Source organism: Plectropomus leopardus, chromosome 2 (genome assembly GCF_008729295.1).
Source record: "Plectropomus leopardus isolate mb chromosome 2, YSFRI_Pleo_2.0, whole genome shotgun sequence".
Lineage (NCBI taxonomy): Eukaryota > Metazoa > Chordata > Actinopteri > Perciformes > Serranidae > Plectropomus > Plectropomus leopardus.
In genome coordinates this window covers 37,960,965-37,980,291 of record NC_056464.1, presented here as the reverse complement: position 1 = coordinate 37,980,291, position 19,327 = coordinate 37,960,965, and the positions used below count along the sequence as shown (strand labels likewise).

General features: G+C 39.1%; 1 protein-coding gene across 1 annotated transcript in view; it reads left to right on the top strand.

Annotated features, from left to right (window-relative positions):
* Positions 1-19,327, top strand: part of mtss1 (MTSS I-BAR domain containing 1) — a 66,048-nt gene that overhangs the window by 25,701 nt on the left and 21,020 nt on the right. Inside the window, 5 exon segments of the mRNA XM_042510325.1 lie at positions 1,964-2,037; positions 14,828-14,912; positions 16,513-16,564; positions 16,566-16,605; positions 16,704-16,804. Of these exon segments, the coding sequence (XP_042366259.1) occupies positions 1,964-2,037; positions 14,828-14,912; positions 16,513-16,564; positions 16,566-16,605; positions 16,704-16,804 (352 nt within the window).

The window sequence follows — 19,327 nt, the reverse complement described above, 5'->3', positions numbered from 1 at the left end:
TTTTTTTTTAATGATGCACCGTGCATGGTTTTTGTTTCTATGACAACAATATCTTGACAGTAACATTAGCTTGTAAGCTGACTCGACGCTACATTAACAAAGGGCTGACTACACCATGAACAATGAGTTTACAACAGTACAGCGATAAAAACACAACCGTCACCAGCAGCATCCAATGTCCATCGGCCGATCTGCTCCCACTAATGGGCTTTTCTGTCTTTGTTGTGACAGTAACCAAGTTAAAGGAGCGGCAGTGACATCACCAGCAGTGCTCGCTGCAGCTGCTTAAAAACGTAGGATGCTGTGTTTTTCTCTGCAGCTACAGACATCCGCTCCTCATCGGGACAAATTAAAAAAAGATGCCAGCGTCAAGAAAAAAAATGCTAGGTGGACAAAGGCACCAAGATTATGGATGGGTATCTGTTTGTGTGTCTCAAAATGTGTCTCTTTAGATGTCTCATTTCTCTGGTCACTTATATTTGACGACACAGTCTTGAGTCTCAGACTGTGATGATGCAGCACTTGACACAGTCACTACGTTTACATGCACAGTTAAGTCTACGGTTATAGCAAGATGAGGTAATTTAACTGGACTACTGTCCTTGTCCCAGTATACAAGCAGCAGGGGAGAATTAAATGTCCACTACACCATGGCAGGTGGAGATATGCCCTCTTTCAGCTAGATGCAATAAACCTATATTATTTATACAATCTATAAAAGAGACCCAATCACAGTTACAATATTTATTTACAATAACTGGGGTAGAAAACCACCACGTCACGTTCATATAATCAAACAGCTCTGAGCAAATTCTGCCTTCGTTTATTAGTTTTAAACCACCTAAAAGTTCAGTTTCACCACTTCACCTTGCCGTAAGACAGCTCTTACCGACAGAACTTGAAGCTGTTATATCAATGACACCAGACTCCACTGAGAAGTTGAGTCATTTTACTCCACTGAACAGCGGAGCTGCTGCTCTACCGCTGCCTCCATCAGCTGTTGTGGAAGGTAAAGAGGAGCAAATATTTAAATAGTGTGCATTTAAACTAGCACTGGTTTTTTTTTTTTAGGTGGCTAAAATATGTTTTGTTTTGGCCCCATCTACAGCGTGCCGGTGTTGTGGGACTGTACTCTATTTAGCAGAGGAGGGGGGATGACTGGGGTGTGACTTTTTTGATTTAAAATAAATATAAAATACTACCTCTTAAAGCTGTCTGTCCCTCACCTAAGCCATAATTAAAAACACAAGTCCATCCTCAGTGCCTATATATTTTTAGTGCGTGACCCATTTTGTAGCACCTCTGCCCCCCTTAAAAGTAACCAACAGTCCCTAACCACTGAGGGAGGCCAGCATGACGACTAGGAGCATGTGCAGAACACCGAGTTCAGTTCAAGTCTGACTGACACATTTACGTGACAAAATAGCTCGACCTCCAATCGAATTATCTGGGTATTTTAGTACAATTTCGAGAAATTCAAATTAGGCCGATTTCAGTCGGACTAACATGTTTACATGTATTTTAAAAGTCCCGTTTTAGACGGACTGATACAATAATTGGACTTTTTCATGTAAATGTATTGAGTCTGTTGGCTGTGTCCACAGGGCATTGCTCAGGCCTGCTAGAAAACAGGACCACGGCAGAGCGGTGGCCCCCCGCTGTGAGGCTTTAGTGGAAACGCATGTCAGCACGGCTTGGCTTGGCACAGCTAGAGCCGACCGACCAGGGCCGCTTTAGCTGTGACACACTTAATGTGACGCCCATGAAGCACTCTTGTACACCTCCTAAATAGGACTGTGTGGTATATTTATCAGATATGTTTTGTACCAAATGAAATACAGTTGCAATAATTTGTGTGTTTTGTACAAATTCAGATAAAATCAGCAGGTCAGAGGTCACGCAGAGAAACTTTTGTGCACTTAATGCATTTAGTTAAGACGTGTGATGTTTGTGTTTGATTTAGGACGACCATCGTGGTGACCGGAGCCTTCCTGGATGCTTTTCAGAAGGTGGCAGACATGGCAACTGGGACCAGAGGTACATACACTCTCTCTCTCTCTCACACACACACACACACACACACACACACACACACACACACACACACAGTGCAATACAGACACATGTAGTAGGATTGGGTTTTAATCTGTGGGCCACACACACCAAGAGGAAAATCATTCTGAGATCAGTATGTGTGTGTTTTGAGTACATGGCAGTGTTTTTTGTGTATGTGTCTGTGTGTGTGTGTGTGTGTGTGTGTGTGTGTGTGTGTGTGTGTGTATCTGTGACGGCATGTGAGTGAGCCAAGGGAAATGTTTTCCCCCTTGATCTGTCTGTTTCTTGCTTCTTACAGTGTGATCTTTCACTGGATATCTTTTTTTATTATAAATAGGGAGACCATGAGGGAACTAATTAGCTCCATCTCTTAGATCTCTGTAGAGCAGGCTGTGAGTGTGTGTGTGTGTATGTGTGTGTGACATGATAATGTAGAAATCGTTAGGATTGTGCAACTGGAGGATGAAATAGGCCAGGAAAATTGCCCAGCCAATTTTCATTACATCTGTCCTCTTCTTTTCTTTCCTTGTTGTCTGTTTTTACACTTTCATGCGAATTTACGTTGGTTGTTTTTGGGGTTATTTTTCTCTTTTCTTTCTTTCGTGTCTCTGTCTCTCCGTGAAGTGACACAGTGAGACCTCGTGTGCAGCTGCCTCGTTTTAGCCTGGATTAGGTTTCTCACATTCACACATACACAGTTCAAAGTGCAGGGCGGACTCAGTTCTGCAGTGCTGAAGGAGGACGCCAACATTGTGGGAAATGCTCTTGTTTGCTTTTGTGTTCAGAATTAGATCCGACAATGAGTTTCACCACAAAAGTTTGTCAAGTATAGAGGTACAGCCAAGAGGCAGCCTCTGAGGTTGAGAAATGAAACCAACACAGGACTGCAATAAACTGTTGTTCTTTGAACGGCCACCTGAGGCTGACTCTGAAACAGAGTCAATCACTGTAGACACACATTTAAAAATGCTCAACTTTACAGCAGGAATGAACATGTTTACATGATGATACAAAGAAAACAGTTTTGCTCTCTATTGCTAATTTCAGCATTCATGACAATTATACAGAAGGTGTTTTTTTTAATATAATTCACCTGTTTATGTTTCATTAAGGCTTTAACTTATGCATATTTAAGAACGGGGTTGCTTGAGTTACAGTCTGTCTGTTAGGCGTTTACTGAAGTCTGTACCCACATTTACAGTGCCCTTTTAAGGCGGGAATATCACGCCATTATGCTGCCTCACCATGTATATATATAACCTGTATGTAATGTCCGATAAAGGAACGGGCTTTAAAATGAAATACTGAAATCAGCCAACATACTAATATGTGCAGATATCACAGACTGATATGTGTGTATGTTTATATACTGTACATCTTTATCTTTACCAGATGGCAGCAGAGTGAACAGACTTTTTATTGACAAAGTGAACATTTACAAAACATCAACCCTTATTTGAAGTGTTTTCTTATTTTACATAAAGAATGAGTATTACATACATTAAAAAGCATAGTATTTTATGTCTCCATCTGCTGCTGGGCTGCTATTTTAAGAGTTGCATTATATGAGGTTAATTCCACTATAAGAGACACTTTATGATTATTAAAATTAGGATATGGGTATATAGGTATCAATTATCTGCCAAATTAGTTGTAATATATCAGCATATCGGATATCAACAAAAAGTCTAATATTATGCATTCCTGTTTATTATCTATGTTTATGTTTTTAACCTGTTTGTGCTGCTGAGTCAGTTTGACACGCTGGGTAGATCCTCTAAATTTGTATTTTAGATTCGTCTGTCTGCTTTTCTCTCAAATTACTTTTTTTATTTTTCCAAAAATTATATAATATTTCTTTGGGGAGTGCAATTAGCAACAGTGGGCTCCCTGCTAACTCCGCCAAATCGACTTGGTCCATTTCCAAAACGACCGACATGAAAAGAGTCGTCAACAGATTTAGCATTGCCATCCTAAAATGTTGCTGGAGCAGGACGGAGACGCCGTGTATCAGAGCTGCAGTGCCTGTGTGTCGGGGCTTTGTTAAGACAGTCAGCTGCCAGTATGATTATGTAACACAGAAGTCAGTTGGTATTTAAAGGAAATCCAGTAACGCGTGTGTGTGTGTGTGTGTGTGTGTGTGTGTGTGTGCTGGAGGTGAATCATGGCCGCTCCCTCTGATGGAAGCCTCTGCAGACCTGCTCCGTCACGTCTCAGTGTTCATGGTTCATGTTTGTTTCTTAAAAAAGAGGAAGCGCACATCGGCAAACCAAACCCAGAATAGTTTCAAGAATGTAAAACACAACGTTTAGAGCCACAGAGTGAAAAGACTGTACAGATAAATAACAGTACACTCCTTTAACCCTTTGCAGCCTGGATGGACATCACTTTTCTTTTGCTGCATTCAGACGCCTTAACAAGTATTTTAAACCTTCAAACTCTGAGCAAATTGGTTTGATTTCTTGCAAGAACATAGGAAAAAGGGCAATGAGTAAATTGGCAAGAGGTGTTTCAAAAAATTGCAAGCAATTAGTAGATCTAGAATTTGTTTTGTTTTGGGTTTTTTTTCAAGCTAGGGAAAAATGTCCACATAAACCCTGTGTTTCTGATTATTTTGATTACATTTAAAAAATATTTTACAGAATTATTATTATTTTATGAGCACATTTTATTAGGATCATTTTCTTGTTTGTTTGTTTTTGTTTTTACTTTTTTTTCTCAGTTTTTTCTTTTATTTTGTTGTTTCTTTTTGCTCATTTTTAGGTAAAGTTCTTGTACTTTTAACACTATTTTTTTGCGAATTTTTGAGTTACTTCTTCCTGATTTTTTCATTGCCTTTTTCTTGTGTTATTGAAAGAAGTCAAGCTCAGGTTTCAAATGGTTAAATACAGAGGTTAAGCAGCTTCAGGCAGATCACACTCCGCAGCATGTGGCATTGCATAAATAAAACTTGCAAACTTTTCTGCATCATAAGTTATCATCATGCGTGTCACAAGACGCACAGTATAGTTGAATAAAAGGAGGAGAGAGTTTGGACAGTGCAAGTTAATACGACACAGTCTCCGGCTTTAGTTTTAGGAGTTTGCAAAAATGTTGCACATTTATGACCCATCGTTAGCGCCATTGGCTTGTTTGCTTGATTGCATGAACTGTCACACTGAATGTACCGAGGAACCTGTTCAAACTTTAAAACTGTTCTTGTTGAACAGCCAAATCTGATTCAACTGGCATAATTCTGACTCAGGTACAGCCCTACCACGGTCCCAGCTTTTATTTTGAAAGTAAAAGAAATAACTCCAACAGGACAGCCCTTCATTACCAGGTCAAATTAAACAGGTGACGCTCTGCACACACACACACACACACACACACACACACACACACACACTCACAAAAGCACTCACACACACACATACAGACACACAGTTACGCTCTTTGTGTTGATAAGTTTTGTCAACATACAGGAACACTTAATTGTTTTCTCCCTTTCAACCCCTCATAACACCTGCAGAGGAAGTGTAAGTGTGTGTGTGTGTGTGTGTGTGTGTGTGTGTGTGTGTGTGTGTGAGAGAGAGAGAGAGAGAGAGAGAGAGAGAACCGGTCTGGTGGGTTAATGTGTGGATTTCGTGGTTGGTTTCCACGGTAATGTCCATGGTCTCATCTTTCTGTGATCTGGGAAGTGGATAACACACTGTGTTTGAAGATTGTTTACCACGATAAACAGGCTGACACAGTAGGACAGCAGGAGCACTAAAGCCTTGCTCAAAGGCATCTCGGTGGTAATACAGTACACTCCTGACGTGGGAGATTCTCTGTGTGAGATCATGCCAGAACAAAATTCAGTGTCAGCTGACTTTTAACTGTAGTTTATTAGTGTCAGTGTGTTATACCAATGCAGAAAACATCGATAATACCTGAACTGAACGAATTACAGAAAGGCAGCTAGACAGATCCCAAACAGGTAAACTTTTCCAATCACTGAGAAACTCCTAATCAATCAGGGGGGCTGGGTTTTCCTTAAATGACAGGAAAGCTATAGTTTGACAGAAAATGTTGGAGAGAGAGCGGGAGTGTCACGCGGTAAAGAGCCACAGGCTGGAATTAAACCCGGCTGCTGCAAAGGCCTCAGCAAACGAGGTGTACACTCCACCAGGTGAGCTAGAGGTCGCTCCATGTAGCACTAATTCAATAATATTTGCGTCTTTTACTGAGTAGACATCCTAGTTTTATGTAAGGTCTTTCAGTGAAATACTTCTTCAAGAGGTTTTATGCCTTTTTGTGAACCGTTAAACAGTCACAGAAAGAGATGCCTTTGTAACAAATTATACAACATTATAGACCACAGAATAAAAATGCAGCAATTTATTAAGAAAAAATATATTTTCTCATTATAATGTACTGTAATAAGTGCAAAAGTCAATGTAATGTAATAGAAATCTGAAAATAAAAGTAACTTTATACATTAAATATATTAAACAAATACTGTGAAAACATGTTTTTTGGCCATAATGCAGGGATTCATACGCTAATTATGACAAAATTTCACACACATGTCTCACAGGATAAAATGATGAAGTGAAGACATTTTATAACAAGTAGGTCAAAGGTCAACATCACTGTGACATCACAATGTTCGGCAAAAACGCTCTATTGGTCATTACTCAACGTCATATCTCAGGAACAGAAGGGGAGACGTCTGGTCAGATACTAAGTAGGTGACTGATACTGAAACTGTGCTGACTGTATAGATCTTCTGTGCTGCATTGATTGGTTGATAGAGATCGACTCCCGATCGATCAGAGAGTCCGTAAATAGCAGTCGTGAGGCGTCAGTCTGTCTGTCTCAGCTTTTTGCTGCTGCTGCTGCTGATGTGAGGTCTTTCTCCTGACTGTGTTAGTATGTTGAGTTACACCAGATTGAGTTTACATCAGATTAAATCACGTGATGACTTCATTCTGTCATATTTCAGTAAACAGAGACGAAGGCTCTGAACTGTCTGATAGCTCTGATCGCTCTCTGCTCCAGTCCGTCGCTCCTCCTGTCCCTGTGATGCATTTCTGGTTTATCTCTTTTCTATCTTGTCTTTTTTTTCCCTCCTTTTTGTGCAAAAAAATTGATCAAACTATTTTGTGTGTGTGTGTGTACCCTTCAGAATTTAAGTGCAAAAGTTTAATACAAAGCAAACCATATTTACCTTATTTCTGGCTTTTGCTTTTTTAGATAAACTGTAATTCAGGGTTCGTACGCTCATGAAAAACTGGAAAAGTCATGGAATTTGCAGGCCTTGAAAACTTTTTAGAAAACTAAATATATCCTGAAAGTTTTGGAAAGCCATGGATTTTTTGTTTCATAAACCTGTATAATAATACAAGGACCACTGAAAATCCAATGATAATTTCTGATTTTACAGTTTCTGGCTAAAGTTTTTTTTTTTTTTTAGAGATAAAACCAGGCCCACAATTTTTAAAAGCATGTTTTCTTTAAATATTGCCGATAAAATAAATACAAAATACAGACATTTAAAGTTGTATGCCCTTCCCCGAAAGCCAAAATAAAAACATAGGTTCCTCCCGAGCACTTAAAAAAATTATTTTACATGCCTCACTCCCTTTTTGCATCACCCTAAACCTTCTCATAAATAACGAACAGTCCCTTAGTGATATCTAAAAATTCTGTTTTGAACCTGTTCTTAATTCATTATTTTTTTAAATAATATATATTCTAAAAAGTTTTTTGTCTCTGAGGAGTACAGATTGTCGTTTCAGAAAATGTATGGTCCTGAAAATTTGCCTCAAAGTCCCGAAAAGGTATTGATAAAAATGTATGTGAACCCTGGTAGTTGCACTGACAGAATATACTCGACACTGAGAGCCAGATATCTGGTATCTTGAGATTCCCGCAGGCATCGGTGATAATGTTCAGGAGTGACGATAAGAGCAGCATCAGAGCTCAAAACTTGACATGAATCTCGTCACAATCAGCTGATTTTGAAAGCAGGTTCCTCTTGTCTCGTTCCCTGGTGATTCCACATGACCTGTTCCCCCGGCAACCGAGGAACAGTTGACGTCTTTGGCATCATGGGGCTTTCAAAGTACTCACACATAAACACAGACACACACACACACACACACACACACACACACACACACACACACACACACACACACACACACACACACACACACAGACACACGGATCACAAGACGGCCCACTGAGTGCTGACTGGTCCTAATGTAGGTTTCTTAAGGTCAGCTCTGTGTGTGTGTGTGTGTGTGTGTGTGTGTGTGTGTGTGTGTGTGTGTGTGTGTGTGTTTGGATTGGATTGCAGAGGTGAGGAGAGTGACTGACTGGCCGGTCAACTGGTCAGTTAATCAAAAACTGGATCAATATGAAGAGAGACAAAGAGTGAGTGAGTTCGGAGCTGTTATGTTGAGTTGTTGTCATGGTGACCAAACTAGTTGTGATGCAGGATGAGAGTAATGTCAGAGTTTTAAGAGTAGCACCTGCACAAAAAATACCCCCCCTCTCATTTCTTAAGATTTGACTTGCAGTTTTGGTGTCTTGGCATCATGGGAAAAAAACACAGGCTTGACGTGTAACACAACAGCGTACAACATACATACAACATACTCGAGGGCATAACATGGCAATAACAGTCATTAACTCTCTGTTTGATCTCGTCCTCTGCTGCGAGGGTGAGGAGCTCCTGAATCTCAGTGTTTTCCCAATTTGCGGACATTTTCTGCTCTTTTGAGTTAGTCGACAACTGCTGCTCTGGATCTGGCTAAATAGGCAGCATAAACAGACAAGCAGAAGCTAAAAAAATTAACGATCGATTAATCGTAATTTGAAACGAACAAGCAAAACAAAAACAATGATGTTTGACCTGATTCAGAAAGTACCCTAAAATAATAATAATTCTGTTAAATAATTTCAAATATACAATTGTGATAATTCTAAATATGTGACCTAGCTTCTTAACAAAATATTTTTCCAAATCTGATGTCTTGTTGTTTGCAGAACAGTTCTTGCCAAGTTGCTCACTGCCTCTTTTTCCTGTGTTTTTTAAAAGAGAGGAAAGCCTAAGAAAAGTGATGTAAATATAGGTTTTAAAGGGTTAAGGAGGGTTGGTTGTCTAATATAGGTAACCTTTTTAACCCTCTGTATCCTGAACGGTTGGTCGTTCTGGTTAATCACAGTATGTTTGAACTGTCATTAAGGTAAACATACAGGGAAAATGTCATCCAGAGTCAAAGTGTTGAGGTCAGAAAGTGATTTATTTCTCACATTCAGCTTGACACCAGACTTCAGGGAGCAGATTCAGAAAAAGAGAAATCGACAGGAATTAACACACACACACACACACACACACACACTCACACTCACAGACTTTTCTAAAAGGGCCACATTATGAGCCTGAGGAGGAGAGTGAAGCTGGAAAATCTGGGTTTAGTAGGAAGGCGAACAGTTCTCGCTCTGTCTCTCTGGCGTTGTGTCTTCGGAAAATGGAGGGAAATTATAAATGACTGGAGCCGATTTTTATTTTCCTCCTCTTCTTTTTTTTCCACCCATAGGAGCTCATGACAGATTTTAGCTGAATCGTTCACATTTTGTATCATTATCACATTTATACAATAGCTTCAATAGTTTATGTACAAGAATAACTGTTCAGGAGTTTAAAAACCTCATTTTTGTACTTTTTTTTATTTTAAGTTTGGCTGGATGGTTAATTACATTTTTTTCTGTCGAGTGACACTCATTAAACATATATATTATTTTTGCTTTAACCACAGTTAAATATTATTTGTGCATGCGTAGTGAAGTGTACATGCAAGGGAGCAGAACAATCTGCTTTGCAAATGTTTTTATTAGGAAGGAGATGCAGTTGTGCAACATGTATTTTGGGGCTCAAGGACGCATGTGTTTTCTTGAGTACATTTAAACAGAGCTCAGTTTGTTTAAATGCTCATGTTTTCGGAATGTGTTCACCAGCCACATCCAAGTGTTAAATGATCAGGCGTCCACATACTTTTTACCAAATAGCGGTTGATCAAATGTCACACTTCATGTCGCGTCTTCAGACTCGTGAATCAGCTAAAAACCATAACAAAACAAGATGTGAGAATCAGAAACAAAGTCCCTCCCTCACTGATGGGTCTGTCTGATCTTGTCAGGTTACATTTTTCTCTGAAGTCATCTCCAGTCGACTCTGTGCTCCATTAGACATGTCTGAACACAAACACAACAAACACCTACTGTGTTTCACACCTGGCTCCGTCGCACATGTTGTAATTAATGTGTTGCTTCAGGAGTATTTATGGCATTAAACAGGGCTGGGCAGTTTGCTGTGATAACAAAGATTTTGAAATATAACACTCAGAAGAGTATCAGTGTAGGTTAAAGTTAAACACCATCAGATAAGTTTATGTGTCATCATTGTAGTTTTGAGACAGCGATGGTTAGTTTTAGTGTCATCGTGCTGGGGACATCACTGAAAGTTATTTAGAAAAAAAAGAAAGCTAAAGGCAAAATATTACTCACACTGTCTGTTGTAAACAACTATCACAGTTTCCAGACCAACTTCAACCTGGAAGGCGTTTTTAATTTGTGCTGGACAAATTAAATGTACTGTCTTCAAAACCAGACAGGATATAAAGGGACTGTTCACCTCAAAATCCCAAAAACATGTATTTCCTCTTACCCTTTAAGACTCTCTCTCTCTCTCTCTCTCTCTCTCTCTCTCTCTCTCTCTCTCTCTCTCTCTCTCTCTCTCTCTCTCTTTTTCTTTCTCCAAACACAGACTTTTGAAACATCTACTTAAGCTGAATTTAAGATAATGTCAGTGTTAAACGCTGCGGTTCTTCTCAACTTTAATGTTCTCTGAGTGCTGCAACAGGGAGGGAAAGGCAAATAAAACAAACACACCTCGCCACACCTTTAACGTTTAACCCACGCCTCATACCTGAGTACGTGTGTGTGTGTGTGCCCACCCTCTGCGACGTTGTGTGTACGCATGGCTGATAAATAATGTTGTCACTTTGCAGTCGTGGTAGAACGGAGGAGGAGAGGAAGAGAGGGAAGGATGGAGAGGGAGAGGGAGGCAGGAGGACGGGTAGAGGACAATGAGGGACGGATAGGAAACGCAGGAGTGAGAGAGGAAAGAGTGGAAGTTAACGGAGGCTGGATGACACACAGGAGGAAGGAGCGAGTGCTCTTAACGAGTGTCGAGTGTGCACAATCCAGGTCTCACTCTGACATCACTTCCTGTTGGTGATTGAGCTGTTTGAATGAATTGATCTTTTTACCGTGATTGTTCTCTCTCTTTTTTTTTTTTTTTACATAACTCGGCTGTGACTCAGCATTGCAGCCTGTGTGTGTGTGTGTGTGTGTGTGTGTGTGTGTGTGAGTGTGTGTGTGTGTGTGTGTGTGTGTGTGGCTACTTCCTCCCGCTGCAGCTCTTGGATTTTGATATTCAAATGACATGAAGTGAGTCAGCGCGAACTCGCTCAGCTCAGACTCGTCAGCGCAAAGCTGCTGTGTCACTTTGTTCCATCACAGGATCGAGCCGAGTGATAAAAACAGACTCGGTATGACAATCGAAGGGACACACAGTATCCAGTCTAAATCATCATTTAGTTATTTACCAGTGATTAACGCCAGAGCTCACACAGCTGTTGTCATATTTGTTGGTTTGTGGGAAAAAACAGTCCTAAACTGAAATATATTCAGCATATAATGATTTAAAACAGAGAAAAACAGCAAATCCTCACATCCGAGTTGCTGACACCAGAGAATGTTTCACATTTTGCTTGAAACGTGGCTGAAACGATAAGTCGGTCAAGAAAATATTTGCAGAGTATTGTGTTGATTGACTCATCCATTACTCAGCTCACAGTGTCAGCTGTGATCGTTTCACAGTATCACTCCACTCCAGCTTTATCTACTTAGGTTAAATTCATATCAGATTTTTGTACAAGAACACATACCCAGTACAAAAGCACTGACAAACACATTTCTTGTTTTTGTTTGAATTATTGTCATTTTATTATCATAATGTTTTCTGTAATTTTCTTTTGCTCCAGGATTTTTACACTGTTTCATATACATAACAAAACCCAACGTTAAAATAACATTTTTGAGGAAATACAACAGGAGGCACGATAATCTGTGGAAAAAAATAAATGCTCCTCTGTGTCTTCATAGTACTCCTTATAGAGTACCCAAGGAATGAGTCCGAAACCCCCAAAAATCTGAGCATTTCAGTTCAGTTCCCTGTTCTCAAAGTCAGCTTTTTAAAAAAAAATTGTTAGAAACCTTAAATGAGGTCATAATCGACAAATTAGCTCTAACTATGTAAAACAATTACATTTTCCGTTCATGAGGTTTTAGAACAGCATTTTTAATGTCCTATTTGTTTGTCCTAAAATGTTTTTTTGTTGTTTTTTTTTTTTAGCAGATTTACCACAAAATACACAATTTTTCATAGAATCGGATTATTGGATTCATTTGTACAATACAGACACTTCTAATTAATGTGTGAGTGTGCGTGTGTGCGTGCGTGTGTGTGCGTGCGTGCATGCGTGTGTGTGCGTGCATGCGTGTGTGTGCGTGTGTGTGTGTGTGTGCGTGCGCATGCAAGACAGAAAGAGGTCAATTCAGCAGGAAGTGCTGTGCCCACATACAGACTGGGTGCCACAAAGAAACCATTATGATGAGCGTGTGTGTGTGTGTGTGTGTGTGTGTGTGTGTGTGTGTGTGTGTGTGACAGAGGACCCACTGTGGAAGTGACACAGCTCTTTTCCGTCTCCCTTCGTCTGTGTCAACATTTATTTTTCCCTCCAAATGTTGCACAGTTCTGAATTGATGCTCTAAAAGTTTGAAAACAAAATGTAAATCAGCAGCTTTTTGTGAATCATCCTCTGTTACATTAATCCATGTTAACCTGAACATCCACAGTTAAAAAAAGTTCCCGTTATCCTGTAAAACATTTTGTTACTGCGTACAACTCAGACTGGATGATAACCTCATTAAGACTTAAATTTACTCATATTACAATAAATGCCTTCAACAACCAGTCTAAACAATCAGCCCAGTATCTTTAACTGGTCATACTGTGATTAAACAGGACAAACCGAACTTGAGCCAACTTAAGAAAAGATAAATCATTCAGTGTTGTATTAAAAAAAGTATTTTTATATTTATGGCCATCAAGGTTAATGTGATTTATTGGGAATATTGTCCAGCCCAACCTCTGATTAAGTATTGCATTATATTATATCCACTAATTAATTTGGGGGCTTTATGCCTATACGTTAATAAGCAGTGAGTGCAGTTCTGGAAATATGTCAAGAACTAAATGTTCAAACAGGTCCTGCAAAATCATCATTTGTTAAAGTTTACTTCACTGCGAATTTCAATTTCAGGAAAAAGCCAAAATACGTGGCCATGATCCGCATTTACTGCCCCACATCTTCTCCAACGTGGTTGTGCAATAGTCAGATATTTTCTTTTAATCTGGGATATAATAAAGAATCTGATAATATTCTTCCAAAAATGCTCGTTCCAAGTACGTGATGATGTTGTAGACCGCTGTGTTCTCCAAATATGCAACCCTTTATCTTTTGTAATATTCACACCTACTTCTTTTTCCCATTTCAGCCTCATGAGATTAATTTTTATGTGTCCATTTTGAACCCCCCCTCACCACTCCTACATTAAATTAACAAAATGTAGACTAACAAACTGTCTTAAATAGATTAAGACAAACAAACCAACATACACAACAAGACAGATGGAGACATCCATTTTTTTAATGTGAGCAAGATGCAACTTTGACCAAAAAGATTTAATGTGACTCGCTAGTAACGACATAATATTGTCAGTGCTCTAAAAAGTACTGAATCAATACCCAACTTTCGAGTGTGGTTGAGTGTGTGTGTGTGTGTGTGTGTGTGTGTGTGTGTGTGTGCGTGTGCGTGTGCGTGTGTGTGTGTGCACGCGATTACGTGCAGAGATGCTGTAATGGTTTAATAATCCCTGGAGCTGTGTGTGTGTTTGTGAGTTTGTACACATGATCTATCATTGCCTCATTAAGTGGCATTAGTGAGTTATTGTGTGTGTGTGTGTGTGTGTGTGTGTGTCTGAGAAACCAGATATTGTTTCATTCATTTAAGCGAGGCTGATTGTGAAAGGATGTAGGGGCTTTCTTACATAATTCATTAATAAATTGAGACACCACACACACACACATACACACGCACACTAACACACACTTGCTGTTTCAACACGTTACAACACTTGTCATAAGATCTTAATCAGATTCATTTTCCTTAAGACCTCTTTATGAAGCAATTATAGTGCGTGCGTGCGCACACACACACACACACACACACTCACACTGCTCAGCTTTCCTGCTGTACATCAACTCTTTGTTGAACAGACTAAGAGCTTCAGTTTCAGCTCCTGTTTCATGGTGATTGTAAAAGAAAAAAAAGATAAAGTAAAATAAAGTTACATTAACTGCTGTTGTGATAAAGTTTAATAAAATAGAATAAAGTTAAGTATAAAGTACTGTCTTACTAAATTAAAATATTCAGTAATATCACAATATTTTTAGGCTACATTGCAATACACAGTATGTATCTCAACATTTCTGAAATTTCCTCTAAATCACTGTAAACTGCTAAAATACAAAATTATTAACTCTTTCACTCCTTTCAGTTTCTTTTCGAAATTAAATCTAAATCTAAATTTTTGTTGTTGTGTTTTCCAGGTGCCACCAAAGAGATCGGCTCAGCGCTAACCAGGATGTGTATGAGACACCGCAGCATTGAGTCCAAACTGAAACTGTTCACCACGTAAGAGACACACACACGCGCACACACACACACACACGCACACACACAGTAGCATTGCTTGTGTTATTTACTCAATAGGGAGGAGAACAGGTGAAGGTGTGAATGATGGTGTGATGACAGCTTTCATCTGACAGTGTGGGAGCTAGACTAATTACTGTCAACTGCCTTATGCTTGTACACATGACAGCCACAAGATATGTGTGTTTGCGTGTGTGTGTGTTTGTATGTGTGTGTGTGTGTGTGTGTGAGAGAGAGAGAGAGAGAGAGAGAGAAAGAGAGGAGGATTTTTGTGTCATCGTTGTCACTGTGCAACATCACAGCCGTGTCTTTGTCATTACTGTCTGCTGTCATTAGAGAAGCTGTCAGTCAGATGATTCATACACACACACACACACACACACACACACACACACACACACACATCGTATCGCTTTCAGGTGAAATAATGTTTTTCCATTCGAGGATTTTTGTTACAGCCTGGTCTTGATTTTTTAAAAGTTTTTCTCGTTACTTAGCAGTACCACACAGCTCTTCATTAAAGCGACTATATTTACTTTTTCCTTATAATAAAAATGTATCAAATGACTGTGTCAATTAAAAGAGTCACTCTTGGTGATGAACCTACAGACAGTTACCACCTGAATCTGCAACTCATCTCAGCTGCATGGAGCTTTAACGTGAGTTTCTGCTCATCGTTTATCCGCCTGGCTCACAGTTGTCCCGTCTTAGTCCACCCCCCCTCTTCTAAAAGTGTTACTATCACAGAGAAAGATTGCAAATAGCAATTTCCAGGCCTGGATAAGTTTTAGAAAATTAAATATACCCTGAATTTTTTGCAAAAGTCATAGAATTTTGTGTCACAAAGCCATAAAAAAAGAGTTTCTGATTGTGATGAATGGTGTAACTTTTGGTGATTTTTAAAGAAAGGTATGGAAGACATGTTTTCTTTAAAAAAAAATCACCAACAATTTTTAAAGAAATAAAAAAAAATTGCCAACATTTTTTGAAGAAAAACAACATTTGCCTAAATGTTGTCTTTAAAAATCCCCCAAAAATGTTTCAAGAAAAAAAAATATTTTTTTTTAAAAACATGCCGTCCAACCCATTGGCTCGTGGGTTTGGACGGCATGTTTTATTTAAAAATTGGCAGTAAAATAAATACAAAATGTAGCCATTTAAAGTCGTATGCCCCTCCTCAAAGCCACAATAATTAACATAAATCTCTTCCCAGTGCTTAAAAAGTGATTTGACATGCCCCTTCCTCATAGATAACATACTCCCTAAGTTATATTAAAATAATCAGTCCTCTTCTTTTCTGAATTCATTATTTTTTAATATATATAGTATTTATGTAGTTATGAAAACGAAAATAGATTAAATTAATCTGATATTATTAAAAATTATAACCAATAACCAATAATGAAGAAAATTCTTTGTTGTAGCACTAAATAAATAAATAATAAAATGTAATAATACTACGACTACTACTAATAATAATAATATTAATAAAATAAAAAATGAAATAATATAAAAAGGTCATTTTTATGAATGGGATTAATTAAAGAATTGTTAAGTGAAGCTTTGAATCTTTTTCCCTCAGAGCTCTCTCAGAAGGTCTTGTCACTCCGCTGGAGCTGAAGATGGAGGAGTGGAAAAAAAGTGGCCAGTCAGCTGGACAAAGACCATGCTAAAGGTACGCTAATATACAAACACACACATACACACACACACACACACACACTTGCACGGACACAAGCTCTCCCTCACCGCCGGCTTGTTCTTGTTATTCAGAGTACAAGAAAGCCAGAGCAGACATCAAGAAGAAATCATCAGACACAATCAAACTGCAGAAGAAGGTGAAGAAAGGTAAGAACAACAAACATCTCCTTCACGTCACATCCAGCAGCTTTTCAGCAGCACTGAAATAAACGCTGCAACAACAATATCATCTGTCAGCTTATATTATCACGCAGTCACAAGTGAAGCTGCAGATATCAGAGCTTGTTTACTTCAGAGGAAAAAGCCACTTGCTGAATTTGAGAACCGTCTTCCACAGAGTGAGATAATCCTTCACGGTAAACGGGCGTCTGTTTGAGCCTGCCCTCTTTGTGCTGAGATAAGTGTTTTCAGATCTCTGCTGCTGTTACGTTACGCTCTGCTTCCTGTCACTCACCTGACACCCAGAGGGAAGACATAATCCCCCAGAAACATGTTTTCTCTTAAATAAACTGCCACCTTCCATGTTTTTTTGGGCTTATTTAAAGCCTAAAAGAAGGTTTTCCTCTGTTGTCGTTTTTTTTTTTTTTTTACAGATTGCTTCCAACTCATTAAAGATCAAAACCTAAACTTACCCTGATACTTCATAGCTATACTTGTTTGACTTGACTTGTACTTGTTGGGTTTGACTTGGGGCTCACCAGTCTTGATTTGGGACTTGGAACTTGTTGGATGTGACTTGTACATCTTGGACTTTGCTTATGGCTTACCTACCTGACTCGAATCTTGTCAGCCTTGACTTGGGACTTCTTCCTCTTAACTTGAAATCTCTGAATCGATCAGCTTTCAGTCTGAAGAAAATTTAGTCTCTGAGGGCAACGGCCACTATTTCAGGGGTTCTGGTGTAGCCAGCAGATAACAGATATTTGGGCCAAAACTTCGTCCTCTGGTCACTGTTTTTAGTCAAATCTTCATCTTGAGAGGCGAGAATGAAGCTGCAGCTGATCTATATCAGTGATACTCATCCTACGGCCTACGGGCCAAATCTGGCCCCCCACCAAAGATCGTAAGCCCCTAATGTCCTAAAATCCAACAAATGTCCTAAAATCTTAGAAATCCAAAAGTCAGAGAAATGTCCTAAAATCTTAGAAATGTCCAAAAGTCAGAAAAATGTCCTAAAATCTAAGAAACATCCTAAAATCAGAGAAATGTCCTGAAATCCAAGAAATGTCCTAAAAAAAACAAAAAACTTCTTAAGATTCAGAAACATGTACGGGCTGCTGTGACTGTCATTTTGGCCCCCAAGCAGAATAAGTTGAATATCTCTGTGTTTAAACCGTTTCCAGAAGGTTCTCGTGTTCATCTCAGTCATCACTGTGTGGGTTTCACTATTTTTATCTTGTTAAATTTGGGACTCTTAACTCAAAAATCATCAGACTAAGTGCTGATGTGAATTTTAGATGTGAAATCTGTACTGAGGCTTCTGATTTCACAGTTGTTTTTTATCTTTAGTGTGTTTTTAATAATTACAATGTTCAGACTGAGCAGTTTCTGTGCTGTGAAGCCTTTACTGGCTTCAAGCCTGTCTGTGGGAATGTTGTCATGGCAACCACAGACACACTGCCAGGCAGTCACCTGGGCCACACCCTGTGCCCCGCTATCAAAAGGACACACCCTGTGGTTGCCATGGTTGCACCTGGCCTCCCCGCCAGCCCATAATCAAAGAGACTGAAGGCAGGAAAGGCTGCAGATGGACTTGAACCGTGGAAACTGAACGGAAACGCCCAAAACACGTGCACAAACACACGCCACGATCAAAATGAAACCTCAAGGCCTCTATACAAATATCCTCTCTGTCGTCCCTCTCAACAAATCCAATACGCAAATGCACAGACACAGAAATAGTCCGTACACACACACACACACACACACACACACACACACACACACACACACACAGTCTGAGTGCAGACCCGCCCATGGTAAACACAGTGATGTCTGATGTGGCTTTAACATCTCTGAACATGTTTTCTGCTATGTGCCTTTTTTTTTTCTTTCCTCTTTCTGTCTCTCTCTGGATCATTTCCTTTTCTCTCTCAGTTCAATCAATCACTGTGACTTCTTTTTGTATTTTTAAAACTAAATCTAGAAAATAGTTTTGTGTAAATCATCAGAAAACAAGTTAAAACTTTTGGTTTCATACAACTTATTATTTTCATAGTTTTGGCTTTCTGATTTTTTTAAAGTGGGGTTTCATGTGCAGTAGATGTCCGTCGTCACGCTTCCAGTTTGGAGAAGCAGGCTGGAGACTGACCTGAAGCTCAACAATGTACTGATGTGGGTGGGGGCATTAACAACACGCATTTTAGTCACTTAAAAAGATCAATGTCAGTGTAAGCTATTGTAAAAGAATATTAACTGCTTTACCTACAGGAAAGCTATTAAAAGCTTTAGATCCCCCTCATAGCTAAAGATAGAATAGAAAAAAAGCAAAATGTTAAGAGAAGTAATATACTCATACCTATTTTACTTATTAAACAGAGAAATACAGCTGCACACCTCTTGAATAACTTTTTGAATACCTTTTTCTCTCAGTCACGAAAGACTGACAAGGCTTAGTTTGTTATCAATTCATAATTTTTCACATTTCATTCAAACTTAAAAGAAACAAAATTAAAGCCAAACCATCTTGGTTACTC